This window comes from Puma concolor, chromosome A2 (genome assembly GCF_028749965.1).
Source record: "Puma concolor isolate L17-30 chromosome A2, mPumCon1.1.hap2, whole genome shotgun sequence".
In the NCBI taxonomy this organism is placed as follows: Eukaryota; Metazoa; Chordata; class Mammalia; order Carnivora; family Felidae; genus Puma; species Puma concolor.
Window position 1 is genome coordinate 145,048,455 of NC_141668.1, and position 25,542 is coordinate 145,073,996.

General features: G+C 36.3%; 1 protein-coding gene across 10 annotated transcripts in view; it reads left to right on the forward strand.

Moving 5' to 3' along the window:
- CFAP20DC (CFAP20 domain containing) overlaps positions 1-25,542 on the forward strand; it is a 239,747-nt gene that overhangs the window by 116,240 nt on the left and 97,965 nt on the right. For all 10 annotated transcript variants that reach the window (XM_086697760.1, XM_025916478.2, XM_086697758.1 and 7 more), the window contains one exon: positions 15,215-15,379. In XM_086697760.1, coding sequence (XP_086553886.1) covers positions 15,215-15,379 — 165 coding nt within the window. The remainder of the gene's footprint in view (positions 1-15,214; positions 15,380-25,542) is intronic.

Here is a 25,542-nt window from a genome sequence, read left to right on the forward strand (position 1 = left end):
ACACAGCAGTGCATTAACAGCTCCCAGAGAGATTACAAGGCAGGAAGTCCAGCCACTCATCTTATGTACCATTTAAAGGCTATACAAGAGGGGCACCTGGGTGGCTCAGTCAGTTAAGCATCCAACTTCGGCTCAGGTCATGATCTCATGGTTCATGAGTTTGAGCCCCGCATCAGGCTCTGTGCTGACAGCTCAGAGCCTGAAGCCTGCTTCAGAATCTGTGACCTCCTCTCTCTCTGTCTCCTCCCCAGCTCATGCTGTCTCTCAAAAAATAAACGTTAAAAAATTTTTTTTAAAAAAGGCTATACAAGAAAGCAAAAGACTTCATTTTTAAAAAAAATAGCACCCAGCTAATAAGAAACCTCAAAATTTATAGAAATGTATGTGCATTCTACATCAGATCATAGGAGGTAAATCATAACCTGATTAATATTTTTAAATAAATGTAAGGAAAAGAGTAAATCAAAATATGGCATATTAAATACATGTTTTTATCTCTGATCCTTCCTCAAACCCCACTAAAATTATAGGACTAAAAATGGCAATAAACCCACCAGGATGAAAATTATGAAAGAGTAGCTAACAACAGACAAAGTGTGTTCATAAATTTTGTAAGATTGAGGAATGACAACTGACTTAGAAGAGCAGAGGAAGCTGAAACTAGTGGGTTTACAGAGAGATTCACCAATGAGATTCATAATGTAGAAGCTCAGAGGGGCTCAAGAATTGGCAGCCCCCTGCCAAAGGCAGGAAATAAAAGAGTGTGGCTAAAAGCAAGGAAATTGGCTAAAATTCCATATGGACTGCTAACGGATCCCAGATTCCCTTTCTAACTCCAAATAAGCAAACAATAGGATATTTCTTCTCTGGAGAAACTGATCCAGAGAACTTTTCAACTCAGGTACATTGGATACATGTTAGATAGACACAAGAACTAACAGAAAGAAGGAAATAGATAAAGTAGGAAATAGATACATGCTTTTCTCAAAGTTAAGAAAACACTGCATCTGTAAAATAGGAGTTATTTGTTCTTGTATTTTATTGAAGTTTATTATCTTATAAGCCTTTAATATAATTTAAAAACATTTATAAATCATAAGTGTGCAGCTTTATGAATTACCACAAAGTGAACACATTTCTGTAACCATGATCCAGATCAAGAAATAGAATACTACAAACATCCTAGAATCCCTGCTCATAATCCCCTCCCAGTCATGTCCCTCTCTCTTTTGAGAGGTCACACTCTCCTGACTTCTAACAATTTAAATTAATTTTACCTATTTTTGAAGTTTATTTAAGTGGAATCATATAGTATATATTCTTTCCAAATATACATTCTTTAACATGTATTTTAATGTGTTTGTGTATAATGTGTTTGTGAGATTCACCTATATTGCTAATTTAATTACTGTACATAGTATGGCATCGTGTGAATGTACGACAATTTATTTGGCCATATTAGGCATTTTGAATAGTGCTGCTAGAGTCATTCTACATTTCTCTTGGAGCTTCTAGACAGGCATTTCTTTAGATATTTGTCAAGAAGATAAATGAACACATACTTTGGCATTCTTAATATCAGTTATTATATTTTTTGTTTCTAGAATTTCCATTAGATTTTTTTTATAGTTTCCATTCCTTAGCTGAAATTCTCCATCTCATTATTTAATTTCTCAAATATATTAAGCAAAGTTATTTTAAAAGGCATGGCTCACAATTCCAATGTCTGTCTGTCCTGTGGGTCTGTTTTTGTTGTCTGTTTTTCTCTTGTTCTTGTATCCTAATATGTCTAGTAAGTTTTGAGTGTATACTGGACATTTTGACACAGAAACTATATAGCTATTTTGAGATTGTATTGTATTGTCTTTCTTCAGAGATTTAGAATAAAAAAAATTTTTTTAAGAAGCCCGAAAGACTGAAAATAAGATCCAAATGTTAAGAATATTAGAAGTTAGTCCAAGAGACCCATCAACAGAATGATAGGATTCTAAGTGAGAGACTAGAGGAAACAGGAGGGATGATATATAGGAAGATTTCCCAAAATTAAAGGTCAGGTGTTTTCAGATTGACATAGCTCATCAAAAACAGAAAAAGAAAAAAAAGAAGAAAAGAGTCACCATTGTGTAATTTCAGAATAGGAGGGAAAAAAAGAAAAGATTATTAAAGCTTCCAGAATTTTTTTTAAATTGAAGTTGCATACAAAGGAGTAGGAATAAGAATAATGTCTGACTTCATACAACAACATTAGATGGTAGAAGACCTTGAAACCATACCTTCAAAATATAAGGAAAAATTACTTTCAACTTAGAATTTTACACCCATCCGGTCTAACAATTAATTGAGTGCAAAATAAAGGTGTTTGCTGACATGCAAGGTCTCAAAAATTTATATTTATTTAAATCCTTTGTCAGAAAAGATCTGGAAGATATTCTCCATAAAATATAAGGAGTAGATCAAGAAAAAGGAGTATGTGGGATCCAAGAAACAAGATTTCAGAGAAAAGCAAAGAGAATTTTCAGAATTGTGGTTAAAGGAATTCAAAGGATGACATTTGTTCAGCACATCTAGACAACAGTCCAGATTTCAGCAGGAAAATGGAGGCTTTCAAGAAGAAAGTCTCTAGGAAAAGAATATATCTGATACAATATGATGTGTTTGAACATGGAAAGTAAAGTTGATTTGATTTTATAGTGCTAATAGGGGGTTTGGGAAGAATTAATGTGGGGTGTGTACAAAAATCTATCACAAAATAAAACAGTGATCAACCCTAAGGAAAACAAAAAGCTGTACAAGAAAAGAAACGTAATCATAGCATATTACATGGCTTAAATGTGTACAGCTTTTTAAAAAAAACATTTTATTTTTAAGGGCAGTTTTAGGTTCACAGCAAAATTGAATGCAAATTGCAAAGAATTTCTATGTCCTCGTTACCCCCGCATATGCACAGTCTCCACAGCTATAGCCACTCATACCAGAGTGGTACATTTGCCAAAATTAATGAACTACATAAACACTTTATCATCACCCAAAGTCCATAGTTTACATTAGCATTCCCTCTTAGTGGTGTATACTCAGTGGGTTTTGACAAATGAATAATAACATGTATCTAACAATATACTAGCATACAGAATAGTTTCACTGCCCTTGTCTTCTAGGTTCTACCCATTCATTCCTCCCTCCCTATTAATTCCTGGCAACCATTGGTCTTTTTATTGTCTTCATAGTTTTGCCTTCACCAGAATGTTACATAGTTGGAATCATGCAACATATAGCCTTTTTGGACTGATTTCTTTCACTTAGTAATATGCCTTTTAACCTCCAGGGGTGCCTCGGTGGCTCAATCAGTTGAGCATCTGGCTTTGGCTCAGGTTATAATCTTGCAGTTTGTGGATTCAAGCCCACATCAAGCTCTCTGCTGTCAGCGCAGAGCCTGCTTCGTATCCCCTGTCTTCCTCTCTCTCTCTGCCCCTCCCCCGTTCCTGCTCGTTCATTCTCTCTTTCTCAAAAATAAACATTTTTTTAAAAAAGTTCCTCCATGTCTTTTCATGGGTTGATAGTTCATATCATTTTGATGCTGAATAATATTCTCTTGTCTGTATTACCAGTTTGTTTTTCCATTAACCTACCAAAGGACATCTTGGTTGCTTCCAAAATTTGGCAATTATTAATGAAGCTGCTATATTCTTGTGCAAGTTTTTGTATGAACATAAATTTTCAACCCATTTGGGTAAATATCGAGGAGGATGACTGCCAGTTCATAGGGTAAGAGTAAGCTTAGTTTTTAAGAAACTGTCAAACTGTCTTCCAAAGTGGCTATACCATTTTGTATTCCCACCAGAAATGAATGAGAGTAACTCTTGCCTTGCCTGCATTTGGTGCTGTCCACCTTTTAGATTTTTGCCTTAAAAATAGTTGCCTCTATTGGCACAATTTTTGTACATAATCTTAATAATGTACCATACTAAATAATAAGTTATCCAAAAATTATGAAAAATCCTATTTGAAAGATGTGGGGAGGGAAGGAAGGTGGTGTGGTAGTTTAACGTGCTAAATCTTTTTTTTTTCCAAACTAGGAAGTCAGAGATATTATCTAAAGCATAAGTGCAGAAATGCCAATATGAGGCTACTGTTTATAAACAAATAAGTACCAGAAGATAGAAGCTATTGCTGAGGCTTCAGAATAGTTGCCTCTGCATTGCGAGCCTGGGGGGATGAGTGAGGGGGGAGGGCAGCAATCAGGGAATGATGACTTTGTCTCATAATCTTGTAGTACCATTTGTATTTTTGAACAATATACACATATTTTGTTTTATAATCAGTTTTTTAAATGAATGGGTAATCTGTAAAAAATTCCAAGAACAAACATTGGCATGATTTCTTTTAGTTTTTCAGAAGGACTGAAAAAAAGCCTTATGAATGTGGCATCTCAGATTGCCTCAAATGTTCCAAATAGACTTGGGGAGGCATGCTGTGGTTCAGGGTGCTGTGGAATATAACCCCATATTCCTCACTTAGCTGCCAGGACTTAACCTTGTACAAGTGCTCACCCAATCTCTATGCTTCAGGTTCTGCATCAGTAAAGTGAGGATAATAATTGTTCCTTGGTTAAGCAAAATACTATTACATTCCCACTGAAAGCATAAGGTGTGTAAACCAAGTACATCTTGGAGAAGTTAAATTGGTATTGTAGAGGCCAAAGATACAGGTTAATGGTCCCACAGTCCATTGCTGTGATCATGTACCAACTTTGTGCTTTGTGTGAGTTCTGAACATCTCTGAGCATTGTTTCCTCATTAATTATTATGAAGTGGTTGTGAAGATCCAATAAAATATAAAAATGTATGTGACAAGATAAAAACTATGATTCATTGTGTAGATGCTAAACATTTATCTGCCTCCTGTAATCAGGCACTGGGTTGACACAGCCTCTGCTTTGAGGAGCTTGGGATCTCTCAGGAAGATTTACATGTACATGTAGATTGTTATACCTGGAAGAAACTTAACTAATGGGCTTAACAAGCAGTGGGAGGAGAGTCTGGAGCACTTACCTCTTATTTGAGAAAGCCACCTGGAGAGGCACTTTGATTTCACAGACCTACCAAGTTAAGAAAAAATTGACTGACATAAGGTTGCCAACTTTTGAATTTGCCAAATCAGAGCTTTAAAACAAACAAAAAAAGAAAAACTACAATTATTCTGATCATTTCATTAATTGAAAAGACATTTAAACACACACACACACACACACACACACACACATTAGGAAGGTGTTAATTTCAGAATAAAGGCTGACATTTTCACCACAGACCAGTGAAAATGACTTCATGGGTCAGTATCTATCCATAGAGCAGTGTTTGGTCTATACTCACCTAGAGAAATAAATTTCCAAAATATATCCTGAAGGAAAAATAATAATTTCCCAGGTAATGAAAATGGATAACAAGAAAAGAAAGCATTTCTAAAAGAGGAAAGAGTGTATGTGCATAAAGGCAGGGTATCATGAATATATCTGATGTGTTCAAGGAACAGGGAGTTCAGTATATGGTACATGGTAGGGGTGGGAGTAATGATTTAATATAATATTCTATTACTAGGCTGCATGTTTTGTGTGACATAAAGAGGTAGAGCAAATTTCCTTCCCTGAAAGTTCACTGTGTAATTTTAGACACTAGAAACATAAACAGTACAAGAATACTTATGAAGACATTTGATAAAAGAGGAGAAAGGATAACAGTATGGGGCAAAATGAGTGTCCCTGGCCAAGGAGGTTGGCAGCAGAAGTGATAGCAGTGATGATTATGGTGCTAATAGGAGCAGTAGGTGTTCTAAACACTTTATATATGAACTTAATTTAATGCTCATAACAACTCTATGAAGTGGATGTTACTATTATGCCCATTTTATAGATAGGGAAACTTAGGCACAGAGAAGTCAGATAATGTGCCCAGTGTCACACAACTGTTAAGTAGTAAAGGCAGGTTTTGAAGCCTGTCATTAGGACTCGACTATATACTCCTAATTACTACAGTGTACTGCCCTTCTTGGGAGGGTGGAAGGGAGGGGAAATTTTAGAAAGCTGGGGGCAGGGGGAGGGTGCCTGGGTGGCCCAGTCAGTTGAGCATCTGACTCTTGGTCTCAGCTCAGGTCTTGATCTCGGGTCATGAGTTCAGGCCCCACACTGGGCTGGAGCCTCCTTAAAAAAAAACAAGGCAAGACATGTCATGGAATAAGAATGTCACGATTTGGTGACCGGCCATGTTAAACATGTCTGTATTCGATAAGTTATGGATGTCCCTTTGTCTTTCATACTGAAAGTAGTGGGAGGGTTGATTTTCTCCTTCAAAGACAGATCTGTTAGTCATAGTATTGAGACTTTTATCTTAGGAAACTCTTTTTCCTGTTTCTTACATTCCATTCTGAGATTTTATTTAAAGATACTGTATTAAATGTTACTTAAGCTCAGTACTTTGTTGTCCTTGGCTTATTTAAACTGCTGCATTTCACTCTAGAACCTCTTAAACTCACCCATGCTAGGCAATGTTGCCTGATTCCATTGCTGTTCTCTGTTTACACAGTGCAATATAATAGAAAGTGAATTACTAGAACCCTAAAACAAGAAATTAACCAGTTTTTCACTTGCCCGGAGGAATGGCTTATGCTGAACAAGTAGTAAAGCATGCTGGTTCAAATGAATTTATGACTTTTATGGTTCCCAAGGGGACATGGACTGGCATTTTTAAGCATTTGCATGACTGAATTATTGATTAACTTGTATCATTCTACATTAAATACACACACACACACACACACACACACACACATAGGTAAGAGAAGAACAAGAGGAGAGAAAAGAGAGAGGAAAGAACAAGTGATTATCCACTAGGCATGGACTTAGACTCTGTCACTGATGACTTTATGGGTCTTCTGACACCCAGTTCAGTGTTCTTTCTAAAATATCACAGTGGAGCGCCTGGGTGGCTCAGTTGCTTTAACCTCTGACTCTCAATTTTGGCTCAGGTCATGATCTCACAGTTTGTGAGATGAAGCCCTGCATGGGGCTCTGCACTGACAGCATGGAGCCTGCTTGTGATTCTCTCTCCCTTCTCTTTCTGCCTCTCCCTCACTTGCATGTGCTCACTCTCAAAATAAATAAATAAACTTAAAAAATAAAATAAGATATCAGCACTTGGGGATGTGTTCTGTGTTGAAAAATGCAAGAATAGAATAATTCAAAGTATAATTTCAGACTGAGAGCCCCTTGAGGGCATAGGTTAAGTCTCCATATTTTTATCTCTAGCACATGGCCTGGTGTTGGTAATCTGTCATACATGTCTGATGAATTAATGAAGTAAAGGTTGGCTAATTGTTTGTTCAGTTATTCATTCAGTCACTGTCTCTATTCAATAAGCCTTTATTGAATGTCAAGCAATGTGAAGAAAATTATCCCTTCAAAGACCAGAGAAAAAACTAGAAATACTGACATCTTGCCATAATGGACTCATTGAGCAGGGAAGGGCCTTAGAGATCATCTAATCCAATGTCTTAATTACACAGAGGAGGAAAATAAGGCCCATGGAAATGAGGTATCTTGTGCTGAGGTCAGGAAGGTGGAACCCTAGGCCAGGCCTCTGACTGTTCCTTCCTCAACAGTATACAAGTTCGCCTTCCTCAGTAACTGGAATGGTTTAGTGTTTTTAATAATTAACACTGTTGAGAGTTTCTCTGCCTCTCTATCTCCAGGTCAGGTGAGTGCACATCCTATCAGATTTCATCAGTTTAAGGCTGCATGCCCACTCCTTCCTGCAGTGGAATTGAACTCAGATTGCCCTTGCCTAGTAAACCACCCCAGGGCAAGAAAAGGCATAAGATCTCAGTATAGCAGAGGTGCCTAGCCAATAGTAGATCCCACAAAAATGGGTTATGAATATCTATATATCAAGACACAGAACTATTCTGATTAAAATATCAATTGTAGGGACACTGGGTGGCTCAGTTGGTTGAGCACCCAACTCATGATTTTAGCTCAGGTCGTGATCCCAGAGTTGTGGGATAAAGCCCCACATCGGGGGGAGCCTGCTTGAGATTCTCTCCCCTGCTCACATGTGTGCTCTCTCTCTCTCTCTCTCTCTCTTTCTCTCTCTCTCAGAATGGAAGGTTAAGGGTGCCTAAGTGGCTCAATCATTTAAGCTTCTGACTCTTGCTCTTGATTTTGGCTCAGGTCATGATCTCACAGTTCATGAGATCAAGCCCCACATCAGGTTCTGCACTGACAACGTGGAGCATGCTTAGGATTCTCTCTCTCCCTTGCTCTCTGCCCCTCCCCAGCTCATGTGTGCGCATTCCCCCCCCCCAAAATAAATAAACATTTTTTTAAAAATTAGCAATTATATAAGTAGGTATTTTATATATTATTTCTAATAGGACTTCATATCTCAAAAACTCTAAGGATAACAATTTCATTTATATATTCATCCCAAATAATTAAATACATAGGAATAAATTTTACCAAGAAAATGAAAGTCTTGTTCACTGAAAACTACAAAACATTCCTAAAGGAAGTTAGAGAATACCTAAATAAATGGAAAGACATCTTATGTTCATGGATTGGAAGACAATATTGTTAAGATGCTGGTATTACCCAAAGAGATCTAGAGATTCAGTGCAATCTCTCTTAAGATTTCAGTGACCTCTTTGCAGAAATGAAAAAGCCAATCCTCAAATTCATATGGAATTGCAAGGGGACCCAAATAGCCAAAAACAATATTGAAAAAGAAGAACAAAGTTGCAGGATTCACACTTCCCAATTTCAAAACTTGCCTCAAGAATTGCAGCAATCAAAACAGTTTGGTACATTTAGAATGGACATATAGATTAATGGGACAGAATTGAGTCCAGAAATGAACCCATACATCTGATTTCTTTATGGGAGTGCCAAGAACACTCAATTAGGAAAGAAGAGACTTTTCAACAAATGGTTCTGGGACAGATATCCGCATGCAAAAGAATGAGGATAGACCCCTACCTCACACCATATATAAAAATTAACTCAAACGGATCAATGACCTCAATTTAAGAGCTAAATAAAACTCTTAGGAAAAAAAATAGAACTTAATCTTTATGACCTTAGATTTGGCAATGGATTCCTAGATATGACTGACCCTAAAGCACAGCAACAAAATTTTAAAAATAGATAAATTGGACATTAAAATTTTTAAACTTTTGTGTATCAAAAGCATTATTAAGAAATTGAAAAGACAACCTACAGGATGGTAGAATATATTAACAAATCATATATCTGACAGGACTCTTACAACTCAATAATAAATACACACAACCAATTAACAAATAGTCAAAGGACTTAGCTACTGTAGTATTTCTCCAAAGAAGATATATAAATAGTTGACAAACATGAAAAAATGCTTAACATCTTTAGTCATTAGGGAAATGTAAATCAAAACCACAATGAGATACTACTTCACACTCACTAGGATGGCTATAATTTTTATTTTTAATGGAAAACAGCTGTTGGCAAGGATGTGGAGAAATTGGAATCCACCTACTATGGAAGACAGTTTGGCAGTTCCTAAAAATGTTAAATACAGAATTACCATATGACCCTGCAGTGCCACTCCTATGTATATACCCAAAAGAATGGAAAACAGATACATGTACATGCATAGTCACTGCACTGTTATTCACAATGACCAAAATGCAGAAACAGCCCAAATGTTCATCAGCAGATGAATGGATAAACAAAACATGGTATGTATCATACACACAAACAAAAAGTCACATATTGTATGATTCTGCTTATATGAAATGTCTGGAATAGATAAATCCATATAGAATGGTTGCCAGGGATGGGGGTTGGAGGGAATGGAGAGAAACTGGCTAATGGGTAAAGAATTTTACTTTGCAATGATGAAAATGTGTTTTTGGAACTATATATATAAAGGTGGTGGCTGTACAACATTGTAAATGGACTGTGTGCCAATGAATTGTTCACTTTAAAATGCTTAATTTTATATTAATGTGTATTTCCCATCAACAAAATATTTTCAAAAAAACTAAGGGCATGATTCATTTCAGGATAGCCAAGTGTCTGGTGTACTTAAGGCTTATTTACCCCTTTAAACATCAAGACCTTTTATTATAAAAACCGCATGCTAAGACATGGTGGTTTTGTGTCCGTTGTAATGAAATAATTGACATAAGTCTTTGTTATTGAAAATAAACACTTCTATATGTACCAGGCACTGTTCTTAGGCCCTTATATATACTAACTTACTTAATCATCACAATAACCCTATAAGTTCAGCATTATTTTTTTAATCCATGTTTTACAGATGAGGAGACCAGGGCACAGCAAGGTAAACTAGCACGCCAAAGTCACACAGCTAATAGGTGATAGAACTAGAATGTGAACCCAGGATGCCTTGATTCAGAGCTGTGCTTTTAGCCACTATATTATACTGTTTCTTAATATCTTTCTGCATTATACAGTGAGCTCCATAAGGGCAGGATTCAAACCTCTGCCATGCCCAGAGAAAATCTGACAGTTAACATGGCAAATGAGTGAATGAACAAATAAAAATTAAACAGACTTTGTAGCAATATTGTTAAGGACTAAATGTTTGTGTCCCCCTAAAATTCATATGTTGACACTTAATCCCCAATGTGATGGTGTTTGAAGGTGGGGGCCTTGGGAAGTGTTTAGGTCATGAGCTCTCATGAATAGGATTAGTGCCCTTATAAAAGAGACCCAGAGAGCTCCCTCGCCTCTTCTGCCATGTGAGGTAAGAGTAGGAAAACAACAGTCTCTGAACCAGAATAGGAACAGGGCCCAGATCAGATGCCAAATCTGCTGGTATCTTGATCTTGGACTCCGCAGCCTCCAGAATTGTGAGAAATAAATTTCTGCTGTTTCTAAGACGCCCAGTCTGTGGTGTTCTGTTCTATAGCAGCCCAAACAAACTTAAGACAAATATTTTGGCAGTTAAAGACTTTTGTAGTTTCTACTTGGCTCCCACTGGTGTTTCAGAGAGGTGAGATTATATATAAAATCACTGTGCTAGGTACTACAGGCTGTTCTCAGATAAATAAGATGAATATGGTTGAGTCTTGAGACCACTGAACTATTAAGAAATTAATCTTTATTTAAATTATATGAATTAGGAGAACTCAGAAACTGATACGTCTATAAATTTAACTACTTTAGGGACACCTGGGTGGCTCAGTCAGTTAAGCATCTGACTCTTGATTTCAGCTCAGGTCATGATCCCACAGTTGGTGGGATCAAGCCCTGCATGAGGCTCTGCACTGACATCCTGGAGCTTGCTTGGGATTCTCTCTCCCTCTCTCTCTGATCCTCCCCCACCCAAAATAAATAAACATTAAAATATTAAGTAAATGTCACTATTTTATAAGACACTCCCCCCCCCAATAAAATGGGGGTGATGATTTTTAATGCACAAAGTGCTTTATACATATATTAAAATTGATGACTAATTTTTAAAGCTAGCTAAGAGCCTCATCAATGGTATTCAACGCCTATAGAATGATTCATTTTATGATGGCATTATGGCCAAAGAAAGCCGAACAGGGCTACAGAGTCACTCAAACATTCTAACTCATACTGGGAGCAAAAGACAGCAAAAAACCCACCATCTGGTTGTGTTTTGATGCTGCATGAGCAGATCTGTAAGTTTTCTCATAGTCTTCTCCTTCACGTACCATTTTGCCGTTTTGAGCTGACCCCTCCAGCCAACATTGTTTTCTTTCAGATTTGTTAGCAAAAGTACTTTAAAATTTGTGTCATTTTTCAACGTTAATCAAGCAGTCTGTATGTTTCCATACACAGTCTGTTACAGAAGATACAACTTGTCTGGAAGAACAATGCACATAGTCCCTGGTCCCTTGGTGTCTGATTACCAGCTTGATTTGTTATCTGCCATCTGGGGAGAAAGATGGGGTATCGAAAGAATGTGTGCATGGCATACTTCTCAGGATATAGCCGAGCAAAGAAAAACCAAAGATGAAAAGTGGAGGACTTGGCAGCTGTTTGTAATCTAGGTCAGCTGTTTTAAGGGGCTTTCATCATGACCGTTTACTGAGCATCCCCTTTGAGCCAGATGGTGATACACCATCGGGATTCTCTCATTGGTCTCTCTCCCACACTAAGAATCCTTTGGCAGAATTGTCTTTCTTTCAGTTCCTAGAATGCACTACAGCCCTTCTGCCTTCAGAGTCTTCAAATGCTGTGTTCCCTCCACCTGAATGATCACTCCATCTACTTCAGCTGGCCACTTTCTGCTTATCTTACATGACTCAGCTTAAATGTCTCCTTATTAGAAAAGACTTTCCCTGAGACCCATTACCTCTTTCATAACACCTGGAACTTTTCTTTCAGAACATTTAACAAAATACAATTAAATTGTTATTTATAGTATAATTTATTTCACATTCCCTACTAGATGTGAGTTTCCAAGAAGACCAGGGACAGGGTCATTCTGGCTAGATTCCCAGCCATTAGATAAGCTCCTGGCACATAGGAGAGGCCCAATAAGTATTTGCTAAATGATAAAACGAGTAAATGAATGAATGAAGGCAGACCATGCCCTCTATGTACTCACAGTTTAGCACTATTTAATTTGTATGTAGGATCTATGCTGTTTTTAGAATTCTTATTTTTAATTAAGCCATCAATGCTAAAAAAATAAAGTGACCTAGAAATTGGACATGGAGAAGGGGTATTTATTGGTGAGCTGGGTGGTGGGGAGCCGAGTTAACTTCCACTCCAGGCTATCAGAACATCCAACTCCCAGGTTAGGAAGCTCTTTCATAGTTTGGTTTCACAAAAATGAGACTAAAGGTCCTTTCCATGTATTCCTCCACAAAGTTTGAGAGTCAGTAGTTGGTAAATGGGCTTATTAATAGTCTTTATTTTAAAATAATAAACCAATAGTTTTTCTTTGATTTTGCCTTCTATTTCAGGTTTTATACTGCCCACAGTTTCCCTCGATGAACAATCTAATAAGTAGTGAGACAATCATGGGTGCAAAGGGAGAGTAGGTACATAGAAAGGAGAGATGACACAGCATTTTACTGTGAAATCTGATTTGCATGTCAACCACATTCCTGTAAAATTCAGACTGGAGTTTTGTAATAGTCTCTGTCTTCGAATTTTGATTCCCAGGGGTTAGCTGCTTATTTCCGTTGGTTGGAAACTCAGATTTTGTTTGAGATACATTTCAAACTTTGTGCGGCATTGTTCCCTATACCATCCACGCAGTCCCCACAAGCTAAAGTTTCCATGACTTGTCATTATGTGACTGAGAATGCAGCATTTTATTTCAGGGCCTTTTAGCCTTCTCTACCTCTTTTAATATAAAATCTTAGTTTATCAATATTAGCATTGTTGTGGAAATTGCCTTTTTCTACCTCAGAGGAGTTTGGAATGATATGTCAGATATACATCTGGAGTTAGTTTATTTACTTTTCCAAATGTTTTCTATCTCGAGAGTTTATTTACTCAACTACTTTATATTGATTTTCTAAATGTCGATGACAGATAAGAAATGGACCAACAAAGAACACCTGAAAAGTAAGATTTGTAAATCTACTGCATCTTTAATGACTGGAGCATTAGGACACTTAGAAACCATTACATTACATTACATTACATTACATTACATTACATTACATTACATTACATTGTTGATGGGTATTTAAGTTTTTAGTTAAATGATTCATTTCCTTTTCAAGATTAGAACATTAGTATCTAATTAGGAAACTGCCACGACTTAGGTGCGTATAAACCTAACATCATTTGCCTTTATAAATGTGGTTAGAGTTTATACTTACATAAGATGTTTTTCAAGGGATGCTTGGTTGAATTTTTCTTATTACTTACATTCACATATACATGCACAATTTTTTTCCACCAGATTCTAAAATTAGAAATTTTACTTATAAAAATTAAACACCTATAGACATTTTCATGTAGAAGAAAATAAAAGCTACACTTAAGCTAAACCATCAAAAGTTATTTTACACTTTGGTATATTTCATTTTAGCCTTTTTGCCATTCACACATTTTATTTATTGATTTTCTACAGTAGAGTTAGAGTTTTATATATATTATTTTCATTTAACCTCCTATCACAAGTCTTTCCCCTATCATTAAGCCATCTTCATAAATAGAATTTCTTGTGGCTCTTTACTGGTAATTCAAGTTGTTTATTTTTCAGAAATTATAAACACCTATTTATATAGATCTTCATCTGGGTTTCTGATGTTCTTTTACTTTAGAATAGATTTGTAAAGTAAAACTACTCAGTAAAATGGCACATACATTTTTAAAGCCTTTTATACATATAGTAAAATTACTTTTGGAATGCTAATACCAATTTATAATTCCTGCTTGCTACATATGATGAGACTTAATATCTCTGCCATAAAAGAGGTCCTATGTACAAATAAATAAGAAAATAATATTCTCATACCTAAATGAGTTAAGAACATGAACAGAAGATTTACTAAACTGAAAATTTGCATATCCACATAAGTATATATGAATGATATCAAATCTCATTAGAAATACAAATTACAGTAATAAAAACACTATTTTAATAATAACAAACTGTTCTTTCTTTGAAAGTATTAAAAGGTAAGATGTTAACATTAGGGGAAGCTGGGTAAAGAGTATTAGAAACTCTACTATTTTTGTAACTTTCATAGATCTAAAATTATTTCAGTATAAAAAGTTTAAAAAATTGCTTTATTCATATAGGGGCTCTAGGTACTTATTCAATTATGTCATTGCATGTACTGATCTCATATGAGTGAGCCAGCGTACTCCCAGAAATCTGCATCAGAGCGCCCCTAACTAGATCTTTTCTTGAGTCACATTTCTAGTATTGAAACATAAGTGTAAAATATATTCAGTGATTGCTCTCATTTATTGCACAAGTCTCCGAACCTGCTGTGTATGTTATACACCTTATCTCATTTAATATTTCATACAGTCCTAGAAGGGAAGCAGTGCAATTACAACACTCATATACAGATGAGAAAGCCAAGGCTGTAAGGTCATGTAACTCGTTCAGAGTTATACTCTAAAAATATTTTACTTTAATTGGTTTCATTTATAAGGTATGTCCATTTGGCAAAAATGACTTACATTTGGGAAATGAATGTTTGCCTCTGTTTTCAGCTGGATGTGGGGTTCCCTTTCCAACCAATGAACCCACAGACATTATTCCTCGAAGCTGCCAGCTGACAACAGATGTTCCACAAGTCACACAGCTGCTAAACATGACTAAGCTCCGCCAAACCGAAATAAAATTTGGAGGTCATCCCCTGAATTCAGCAGAATCAGGTATGCACTCAGGCACCTAAATTATAAGCATATTTATTTGTAAGACCAAAAAAAATAAGTAAACAAAAAAACAAAATGGAAAAAAAACAGCATTGCAATGATGCTTTATAGCTTGAAGTTAAATACTAAGTCACTCCAGCATCGACCCGTGTCTGTGATAAATCATTGTAAACTTCTCTTTAGCAACTAAAATACTTTCTCGGTTTTTACATACCAAATCAAAACATCCTTGGTTATTCCTCTCCTTTTCCTGTATGCTTCCAAGCCCAGCCAATTATCCCTCCTAAACAATCTGTCTCCTACTCTATCCTGTTGCTACTTTCATTGATCTGGTCCCCACCGTGGCCCTAGCCTCCCAGTTAATCTCCACGTTGCTGTCAGAATTATCTTTCTGACTGTAGAAATAGAAATGTGATCCTGGGGCGCCTGGGTGGCTCAGTCGGTTGAGCGTCCAACTTCGGCTCAGATCATGATCTCGCGGTTTGTGGGTTCAAGCCCCGCATTGGGCTCTGCACTGACAGCTCAGAGCCTGGAGCCTGCTTCGGATTCTGGGTCTCCCTCTCTCTCTGCCCCTCCCCCACTTGTGCTCTGTCTCTCAAAAATAAATAAATGTAAAAAAATTTTAAAAAAAAAGAAAGAAATGTGATCCTGTTGCTCTTTGATTAAAGACCTTTAATGCCCTTTCCCACCATTTTAGAAGACAAAATGAAACACCCCTCGGGAACTCACACAAAGCCAACCTCCCCTAGCCCAACCTCCTCCAGAGTTTCATGTCTCATACCCCATGTGTGACTTTCTAACCACTCTCTGTGGGCTTGTACACGTTCATATTTGGGGATTGCTGTTTCTTGGCCTAAAACGGCTGAATCCAACTTCAGCTCAGGTCATGATCTCATGGTTTGTGGGTTTGAGCCCCAGGTCGGGCTCTGTGCTGACAGCTCAGAGCCTGGAGCCTGCTTCCGATTCTGTGTCTCCCTCTCTTTCTCTGCCCTTCCCCTGCTCATGCTCTCTCTCTCTCTCTCTCTCTCTCTCTCTCTCTCTCTCTCAAAGGTAAAAAAAAAAAAAAGCATTAAAAATTAAAAAAAAAAAGAAACCTAATATTCTTCAGCTGAGTGGTTCTCATCTTCCTGTTTGTTAGAATCATCTGGGACATTTTAAAAATAACTTCTGTAAAAAAAAATTCTTTTTTCCTAATGTCTGTGATTCATCTCCAGAGATTCTGACTTAATTGGCCTTGGATGGATATTTAAATGTTTTCAGTGATTCTGATGTGTAGCCTGGGTTGAAAACCACTGGATCACACATCCAAACAAAGCTGTGGCTCAGCTGACACTCACATGGAAGTAATCCTGAGGAAAGTGAAATGATGGTCATAATAAGGCACTTACAGACAAAGAAGTAGGTCCTGAAAGCATTCAATCAATACTTGCATAAATTTTTATTATAAATAAATATAAGACTTATGGAAGTGTAAGATGGTGCAGACGACTAAGCAAAGACAAGGAGATAGCAAAATACATGGGTGAGTTTTCTGAGGGATTAGTAAGTATGAAGAATGGCCTCCGAAGGCTGAATGGCTGGGTCAGAAGAATACCTGAAGAGTATTCTCCTCCTACTGTCCTAAAGGAGAAACACAGTAATGCCCTTTTTAGGAAGATGAATTTGGCACCAAGATTCAAGATGAATCTTTAAGTCAGGTAAAACCAGAGATTAAGAAATACAACTCAGATGTCTTTACAGCCATCTGAGCAAATAATGTCAGTGATGACCCTAAGTGATGCTACAGGAGAAACACAGGCAGGACTTGTTGATTCCCAGGTAACAGATGGGGAAAAGAGCAGGGTCAAAGTTTGAGAGAGGTCAAAGTAGAATCCAGAGAAAGGAGCTAGCATGATGAAATGAATGAGTTACAGAAATGGACTGTTTCACTCTCTATTTATCCTGGATTTATTTATTATTGGTATATTTTCTATATGTCTATCATCATCAGCATTACATGTCCTAAATTGTATATTCCTAGAGAATTAGGACCTATTTTGTAACTTTTTCAGTTTAAACCTTGTCAGGGGACTATGTGTAAATAGACACTATATTCCTAAACCCTTTATTATGAAATTTCCAAACTTCCAGAAAAGTGGAGTGAAGACGTAATAAACCCCCATGTTCCTATCACCTGCTTCCATAATTGCCAACTTTAGGCAAGGCATTTTGGTAGCACAGGGCACAGGTAGTGAGAAATTGTGTATTTTTATAGGTACTATCTTTAAGGGGGGCAGGGATAGACAGAGACATAAATGGATGAAAAAGATCTCACTAACCAGACAGCTGCTGTAAACACCTCAGGTCACAAATCAATCTTAATGGAAGATTCACCACAGAATGAAATGAGTAAGAGTGTTTTTTTGTTTTTGTTTTTTTTTGATAACCAAACACTCTATCTGTATCTGATAGGCTGTGAATGCTTTCAGTAACAGTAATGACTAAGCTGTAAAGCCTATCAAATATAAGAGCAATTGTGAATACTCGTTTTTCTTTTATCTCTCTGGCTTAATGTTTTAAGAATTAATTATGTCTTTAAATGAAAACACAAGTCTATATCCAGATTTTTTTGGTATCTTTTTTAAATTTAAAGTTCAAGGACACATGTAATGCCTGAGATTAAAGAGGAATTTGAGTAAATGTCAATTGCATCATTAACTCAATATTATAATTAAACAGAAACTTTTTCATAGGCCATATTTGATCCTAACTTGTAGAAGAGGATATTAGTATATATTTTGCAAATTCCATGAATGGGATCTCAATTGATAGTCAACTTGAGTCATGTATACAGAAAATTAATAATCATCATCTAATAGCAAACTTCTCCTGCCCTGTGAATCCCAATTTCTATTCCTTTATAACCATAAGGGTTATGATTGTTCCTCTTAACATAAATCCCATTGCACATGCAAGGCAGCTAAGATTACTTGAAAATAGAGTAGTCTCCCTTTATCTGAGGTTTCAGTTACCTGTGGTCAACTGTGGTTCACATCCTTGTGATGTATCCTCAGAAAGCCAGTAGTAGCCTAACTCTAGGTCACACGCCTACATCATCCATCTCACTTCATCTCATCATGTAGAAATTTTATCATCTCACATCATCATAAGAGTGGTGAGTACAGCACAATAAGATATTTTGAGAGAAAACATATTCATGTAACTTTTATTACAGTATATTGTTATAATTGTTCTATTTTATTATCAGTTATTGTTGTTAATCTCTTACTGTGCCCAATTTATAAATTAAACTTTATCAGAGGTATGTATGTATAGGAAAAAAACAGTATATATGTGGTTTGGCATTATTCATAGTTTCAAGCATCCATTGGTGGTCTTGGAATGTATCATCTGGGGATGGGAGGAGGCTACTGTATATTGAACTTTGTGGTTCTCTTTCTACAAATACTTTGCAGTTGCTAATTTTGTCATTTGTGGGCTTTGAAACTTACTATAAATGAATATAATTATAATTATTCTTCTCTGTATAAGATATTTTATTTGAAAGGTGCAGCTAATGAATAATGCCCAAGGGCAGACTTTCTAATCTTGGAAAAGCCAGAAGATATTTCTTCATTTTAACTATTTGTTTTTGTGTCTGTCTGAAAAATGGATTCCCCATGATGAGATTTTGAATTGCATGAGAAAATTACTGTGTGCTCTTATAATTGACTGTACAGTACTCATGCCAATTGTGTTTTTTATTATAAATGCACACACTGAGAGCCCAGTGAAGCGGAAAGAGAAAGAAGTAGTTGCTTCCTATGGATGATTTCTAGTATGTTCCCTTGAGCAAAAGAGGAAACCTTGAAGCTTCCATTTTAGAGTGCGTTTTGCTGACTGTCACATAACTTGATCAAGAGCACTAATAAAATTAATAAGATAATTGTGTTTCCCAAAAGCCAACGTTCCCACACTTCTGCTCTGTTCACTTTGTCAGTTCCCAGTGCACATTAGCTAATGACTGTTAGCCTGCAGAGAATTGTGGGGTCTTTAATGATCTTATTTTCATTAATGGGACCCCAGTTTAATTGAACCAGAGAATCTGTCTGGTTATTGAAGTTGAGCATTCGGCTACTAATGACAAGATACAATGGTCCACTAAGCACAAATCAAAACTAGTAATTTGCTTAAAAATTAGAATGCAGTTTTCCCAAGTACCCTCCTTTCCACAGCAGAGGTCTTAGTGGGCTTCTACTCCTTTTTTAAATAAGAAGGCACTGGCATCTCTATCTCACAGCACAGTTGCACATAGGTAAGTTAATGCATTTAGCACAACCCTGAAATAATCATCTAACTATAGTTGGCACTGGTGAGATCCTTATTAGAATTTCTTCTTTGGGTTTCACATTATGAAAGCAAAATTCAAATCAGGTAACAAAATTCACTGTAAAGTAGAACCTAAAAGAAGAAGGATTTGGATCCTGACTCCAGGAAAAAACAAAACAATTTTTTAAACTCACACTTTCAGTAAAGCCTTGTCTTAAGATTATTGGTTTAAAGAGATGTCACAATTTCTGGGTCCAATGTCTGATAATAAGAGTAAACTCCACTGTCTCTTACATTTGAATTATATATCCTCTTTCCCCATCTTTTGCAAAAATAAGGCATAACTGGTCATATTCCTTCATTAAAAATTTTTAAGCATGAAAGGAATTTAGTCTGGGTATTGGTCAGGATCTGTGAAATTCGTTAACAGCAGAAATATCACAAATCATACATAGAGTGAATTTTAATTTTTCTGTGATTTTCCACCAAATATTGATGAAACTTTGATATATAAATATTACTACAATATTAAATGTGAAAAACACATCTAATCCATTTGATAATTGTGCTACTTTGCAGGACTGACTTGTTCCAACCTTTCCATTTCTCCTTTAGATGTCTATTACAGCATGAGTTATAATAAAAACCTGTGCATAGTAGGGAGTTGATTAAATACCCAGACAATAAGATATTATGGATACAGCTATACAGATGACCTGATCTGCTTATGATGGTCTGGAAAGGTCTCAAAGCTGTGTCAGTGAAACATGGAAACATAGGATGCTATTTCTGTATGAGCCCACTGACTTAAGTAAATAAGATAGCTACCTAGGAATGCTGGTATATGCATACATTTTTTTAAGGAAATACAAAAAAATTTACAGTGACCTTTAAGAACGAGGACTAGTAGAGGCAAGGGGCAGGAAGATAAGACTTTTACTTCTCATGTCTTCCTCTATTAGAGAATTTTAACTTACTTCATTCATGATTTGTGACATTACTAGATGTATTATGTTAGAGCAATTATGAGACATTTTTAGTTTCTTCTATATGCTTTTCTGTCTTTTGAAAAACCCAGAGAATTGCTATAAAATTAAAATATATTTCTTTATTTAATGTCAGTATTTTCATTTAAGATATATAGTGGGAAGTAAATCCAAAAGTAGTGACAAAATAAAATCTTTTAAGTATATAGTTAAATATTAAATTTCTTTATTTATGATATAATAGGGAAATATGTATTTTAACCTATACTGTATTAGTATGAATTATGCTCACATACGTTTTTACACATAGTTCACATAGTGGTGAACCTGGGACTGTAATCATCAAGGTCCTCATCCTCTCTGTAACATCACTCTGCTTTCGTTTCCATCACAGCACTTATCCTTACCTGGTATCTTCTTGTTTACTTAATTGTTTGCTTATTGTTGTGTCCCCAACTGGAATGTGAGCTTCAAAACTGCAGGGGTCCTAGTATCCCTAGCACTTAGCTCAGTCTTTAACACTTACAAGAACTGAATAGATATTTGTGAATTAAGTAATCGATGAGTGATGCTAGCCACATAATTTGAGCAGGTGAGTATATTAAGCAGCAAGTCATCATCATCATCACCACTAATGTTTAGTAAGTTTTTGCTATATCTTTTACATAGTGTATTAGTCAGGTTTCTCCAGAGAAACAGAACACACACATATATACAACTTACATATAATACAGGCCTTGATAGATAACTTCCACCATTAGGTTTTAGAATAAAGAGAGAGAGACCTATCATAAGGAATTGGGTCACGCAATTTTGGAGACTGAGAAGTCTCAGGATCTGCAGTCATCAAGCTGGAGACCCAGAAGAGCCGATGATGTAGTTCCTGTCCAAACCCAAATGCCTGAGAACCAGGAGACCTGATAGTGAAAGTGCCAGTCGGAGGGCAGCTGCAGACTTCTTAAGGAGTCAGGCAGAGAGATCAAATTCTCCCTTCCTCCACTTTTTTGTTTTATTCAGCCCCTCCATGGATTGGGTGATGATGCCCACCTACCATGGGGCTTGGGGTGGAATTTACCAATTCAAATGTTAATTTCATCCAGACTTGCCCTCACAGTCACTCTCAGAGTCATAGTTAATCTGGGCACCCTGTGGCCCAGTCAAGGTGATAGATACATAAAATTAGCCATCACACATCATTTATCCCATTTAATCCTCTGATACACCTTTTTGTGTAGAAACCATCAGAATCAATATTTTGAAGATAAGGAAACTGAGGCTCACAAAGTAATTAGTGAGTGGTAGACCTAGGATTGACCAGGCAGTCTGTTTTAGAGATGCATTCTTAATTACTCACTCCCATTAAGCAATTTCGGGGGAGCCTTCTCTCATATTATAGGAAACTGTCCTAGTTCCAAAACCAAATGATGGAAATTATATACTAAGGCCTATGTTATGTATAAGCTCCATTCTTTATTAAAAATGGAAAGTTTTCCTGAGATGATAAAACTGTTTCCCTGAAAATGTTCCTTTACTCATTAATAGTAAAGACCAAAACTAGGCCATTGATAGCTTTTTAATAAATTAAGAGTTTGTGAAGAAAAGTAATATCTTGTGCTTTATTGCTTTTTATCTTGTTGCCATAGCCTAACTTTACACACAGATGACATTGTCTAAGGTCGTACACAAGTTTAGTGGAGAAAGAGCTATTCTAATTTTAGTTTTTAATGTGTTTTATTGCCTTTCAAAAATGTCTTAATTTTTTTATTAATGAGATATGGCTAAATACTGGTATTAATTATTTGCAAAAATTGAAGAGTGGGGGCGCCTGGGTGGCGCAGTCGGTTAAGCGTCCGACTTCAGCCAGGTCACGATCTCGCGGTCAGTGAGTTCGAGCCCCGCGTCGGGCTCTGGGCTGATGGCTCAGAGCCTGGAGCCTGTTTCCGATTCTATGTCTCCCTCTCTCTCTGCCCCTCCCCCGTTCATGCTCTGTCTCTCTCTGTCCCAAAAATAAATAAACGTTGAAAAAAAAAAAATTTTTTAAAAAAAAATTGAAGAGTGATTTTCATCACCTAAGGCCTTCCCTGCTTTAGTCACTCACGTACCTACCTGTCTTTTCATCATGCTTCCAGAGTTTACAGACTGCCAGTCCTCCCAACTGGTCTAAAAGAGTTTTGAAATAAAATTTTCTGCATAGGATGTGCACTCTCAAATTAGCCACACTTCCCCCACCTCACATTCTGTAAGTGCCTGCCTTTCACATATGTGTTACCTGCCTGGCATTGAACCCACTTCCGTTTCCATTTGTCCTTCTCCCCACACCCCACTTTCTTTCCTCTGAAAAAGGATATTACAGTATTATATTCTATATTTGATACCTCATAAACCCCATTTGTCTTCACCACATACATTAACTATCATATCCTTAAAGTTCTGGTACTTACCTATACAGGCATTAACAGACCCACTTTTCAGATAGCAAAATAAGTGTTTCATCAGATGTCTTCACAAAACTGCACAGAAAATAAATAGCGGACATGGGAAGAATCCCCTGCAATGCCCTCGTGGCCCACTGAGGGCAGCATCGTATGTGGTAAGCCTTGGGACACTGGAGTTCTGAGCCCCTGCTCTGTGTGGACAGATCTCTGAACATCATGAGCCTCCATTTCTTCATCTATGGAGGACGTAGGATAATATCACAAGTGATTGGAAATTGCACAGAGGCTATGTACGTATCATATCCGTCATCTTTTAGATTCCAAGTTGAATGTCTCTCCCCCGCTAACCCCAATACTAGATACCAGCCCTCTGTTAAATACACTTAATTACCTTCCGAACTTTTCCTGCACACCTCTTATCACACTGGTAATCATGTAGTTATTTATGAATGACTTGCTGTAATATCTGTCTCCCCCATGAGACTGTGGGCTCCTTGAAGGAGGTATGTGTTCATCTTATTCCCTGTCTTACTCTGTACCTAGAGCGGCTGGCCAGGGCAGTTGCCTAATCATTACTGAAAGGATAGGTGAATGAAGGAATAAATAAATGATTATGAACGGACTTTGTAAAGTGATAAATGCTATTCAAGATGTAATATATTAATAGCATATTTACTAACCATTTAGTCCCTACTAAGCACAGTATTTGGCATGTTACATGCATTGTTTCATACAATCTAAGAAAAGCACCATAACTTAAGCACTGTCATTATCTCAATCTTAATGAAAGAAAGTGAGGCTTAGAAAGGTTAAGCACCTTGTCTAAAATAATATTGCTCCACAGAACAGCCCTTTTTGTATTTTTGACATTCTTTATAACAGTGCACATATAATAAAATAAAAATTAAGCCAATTCAAGGTCTGGATTCTGGTAGCAAGTTTAATTCTGATTTGATTGCTAGATAATAGATGTAAGTCTTGAGCATGACCCTTCAATGATTAGAGTTGAAAATTCAGCAGGTTTTTCTGGTTAAGCTTTGAAAACCCTGCAAACTTAAATGACTATTATAATTAGAACATTGTATCTTGAGACAAAAATGAATGTTTATTTTTCTAAGAGACAATTAGAGAGTAGACCCTCAGGTTTTATATTCTAACTACAAAGGCATGTACCCCTCATAAAATAGCAAAATAATTAATGGTAACATCTCTGACCTACACCAAGTTCATTTTCCACAAACTCAAGAAAATGAAACGCCTAGAGCATGACTTTAATCGTGATTTTTAACCTTATATTGTGCATATTGATATCATTCTTAAAAGAGCTCCCTTTAGAATTCAAAAGGCATGGGTTTCTGCTTGTAGTGCTCTTTTATTAAGATTTTTCTCATTATAGATAGAAACTTTGTCCCTTTTACTTTTTATTTTAGAAACCAAAGTCTAAGTTACTTTCCCTTGTAGGTTTTAATTAGGATTCTCTTACAGTAGATAAATAGCATGATACATATTTACAGAGAGAATCATGACAATGATTATAAATAGAATTACTAAAATGAAACAGGCTTTAAGAATGTATATATGTTAATTGTACCAAAAAGTTGAGTCTATTAACTAAGGAGATAACCTAATGGGAGAGTATTGATATATAGAGTATTGGTTTGTGAAAACATGCACTAGCATTTGTAAATTTTAGAAAATAGACTTAAATTTAAATGCGTAGTGATAGATTACTCTTTAAAGAAACTGTATAGATGAGGATCATATCTAACTTTCTGTGATTTAGAAGATTGTATTATATGAGGTTTAGGTATACCTTTAATGGTCACTGGATATCTACTGCTAAGCAAGATAATCCTCTAAAAAATTCAAGGTATTTAGGAATTTTTTTTAAATACCTACAAACTAGTTAATATGTACATTTTGTTGAATTAAAGCTGGAACTGTATCAGTATGACCTTTTAAATATGCCCTCCCCTAAAAAAATCTTCCTTTTAATCTTGAATGCTATTTATAATTGTGGTGAGATTTATCCGTTGTCTACCATGTACTGTACTGGGCTCCACAGGTGGGGATACATACAGTACCAAATAAATGGCCTTTCTATTCAAAGGAGCTTAAATTAATTGGGGGGAACATATATATATATACATATATATATATATATATATATATATATATATATATGCAGAGAGAGAGAGAGAGAGAGAGAGAGTAAGAAAAAACATTAAGGAAATTGCCCCATAAGATGTTTGAACAGAAAGATATGCAAAAAATATGCCCATTCCTAATGGTTCCCATGACTGGAAGTTCCAAAAAAAAAAAAAAAAATTCTCCTATTCTGATTACTGAAAATTTCCATGTAGGCCCAAGCCAACTCCCATGACATTCAGGACCCTTAGTGGCTCTTTCTGGGGAAAATCCACATTTGAGAACA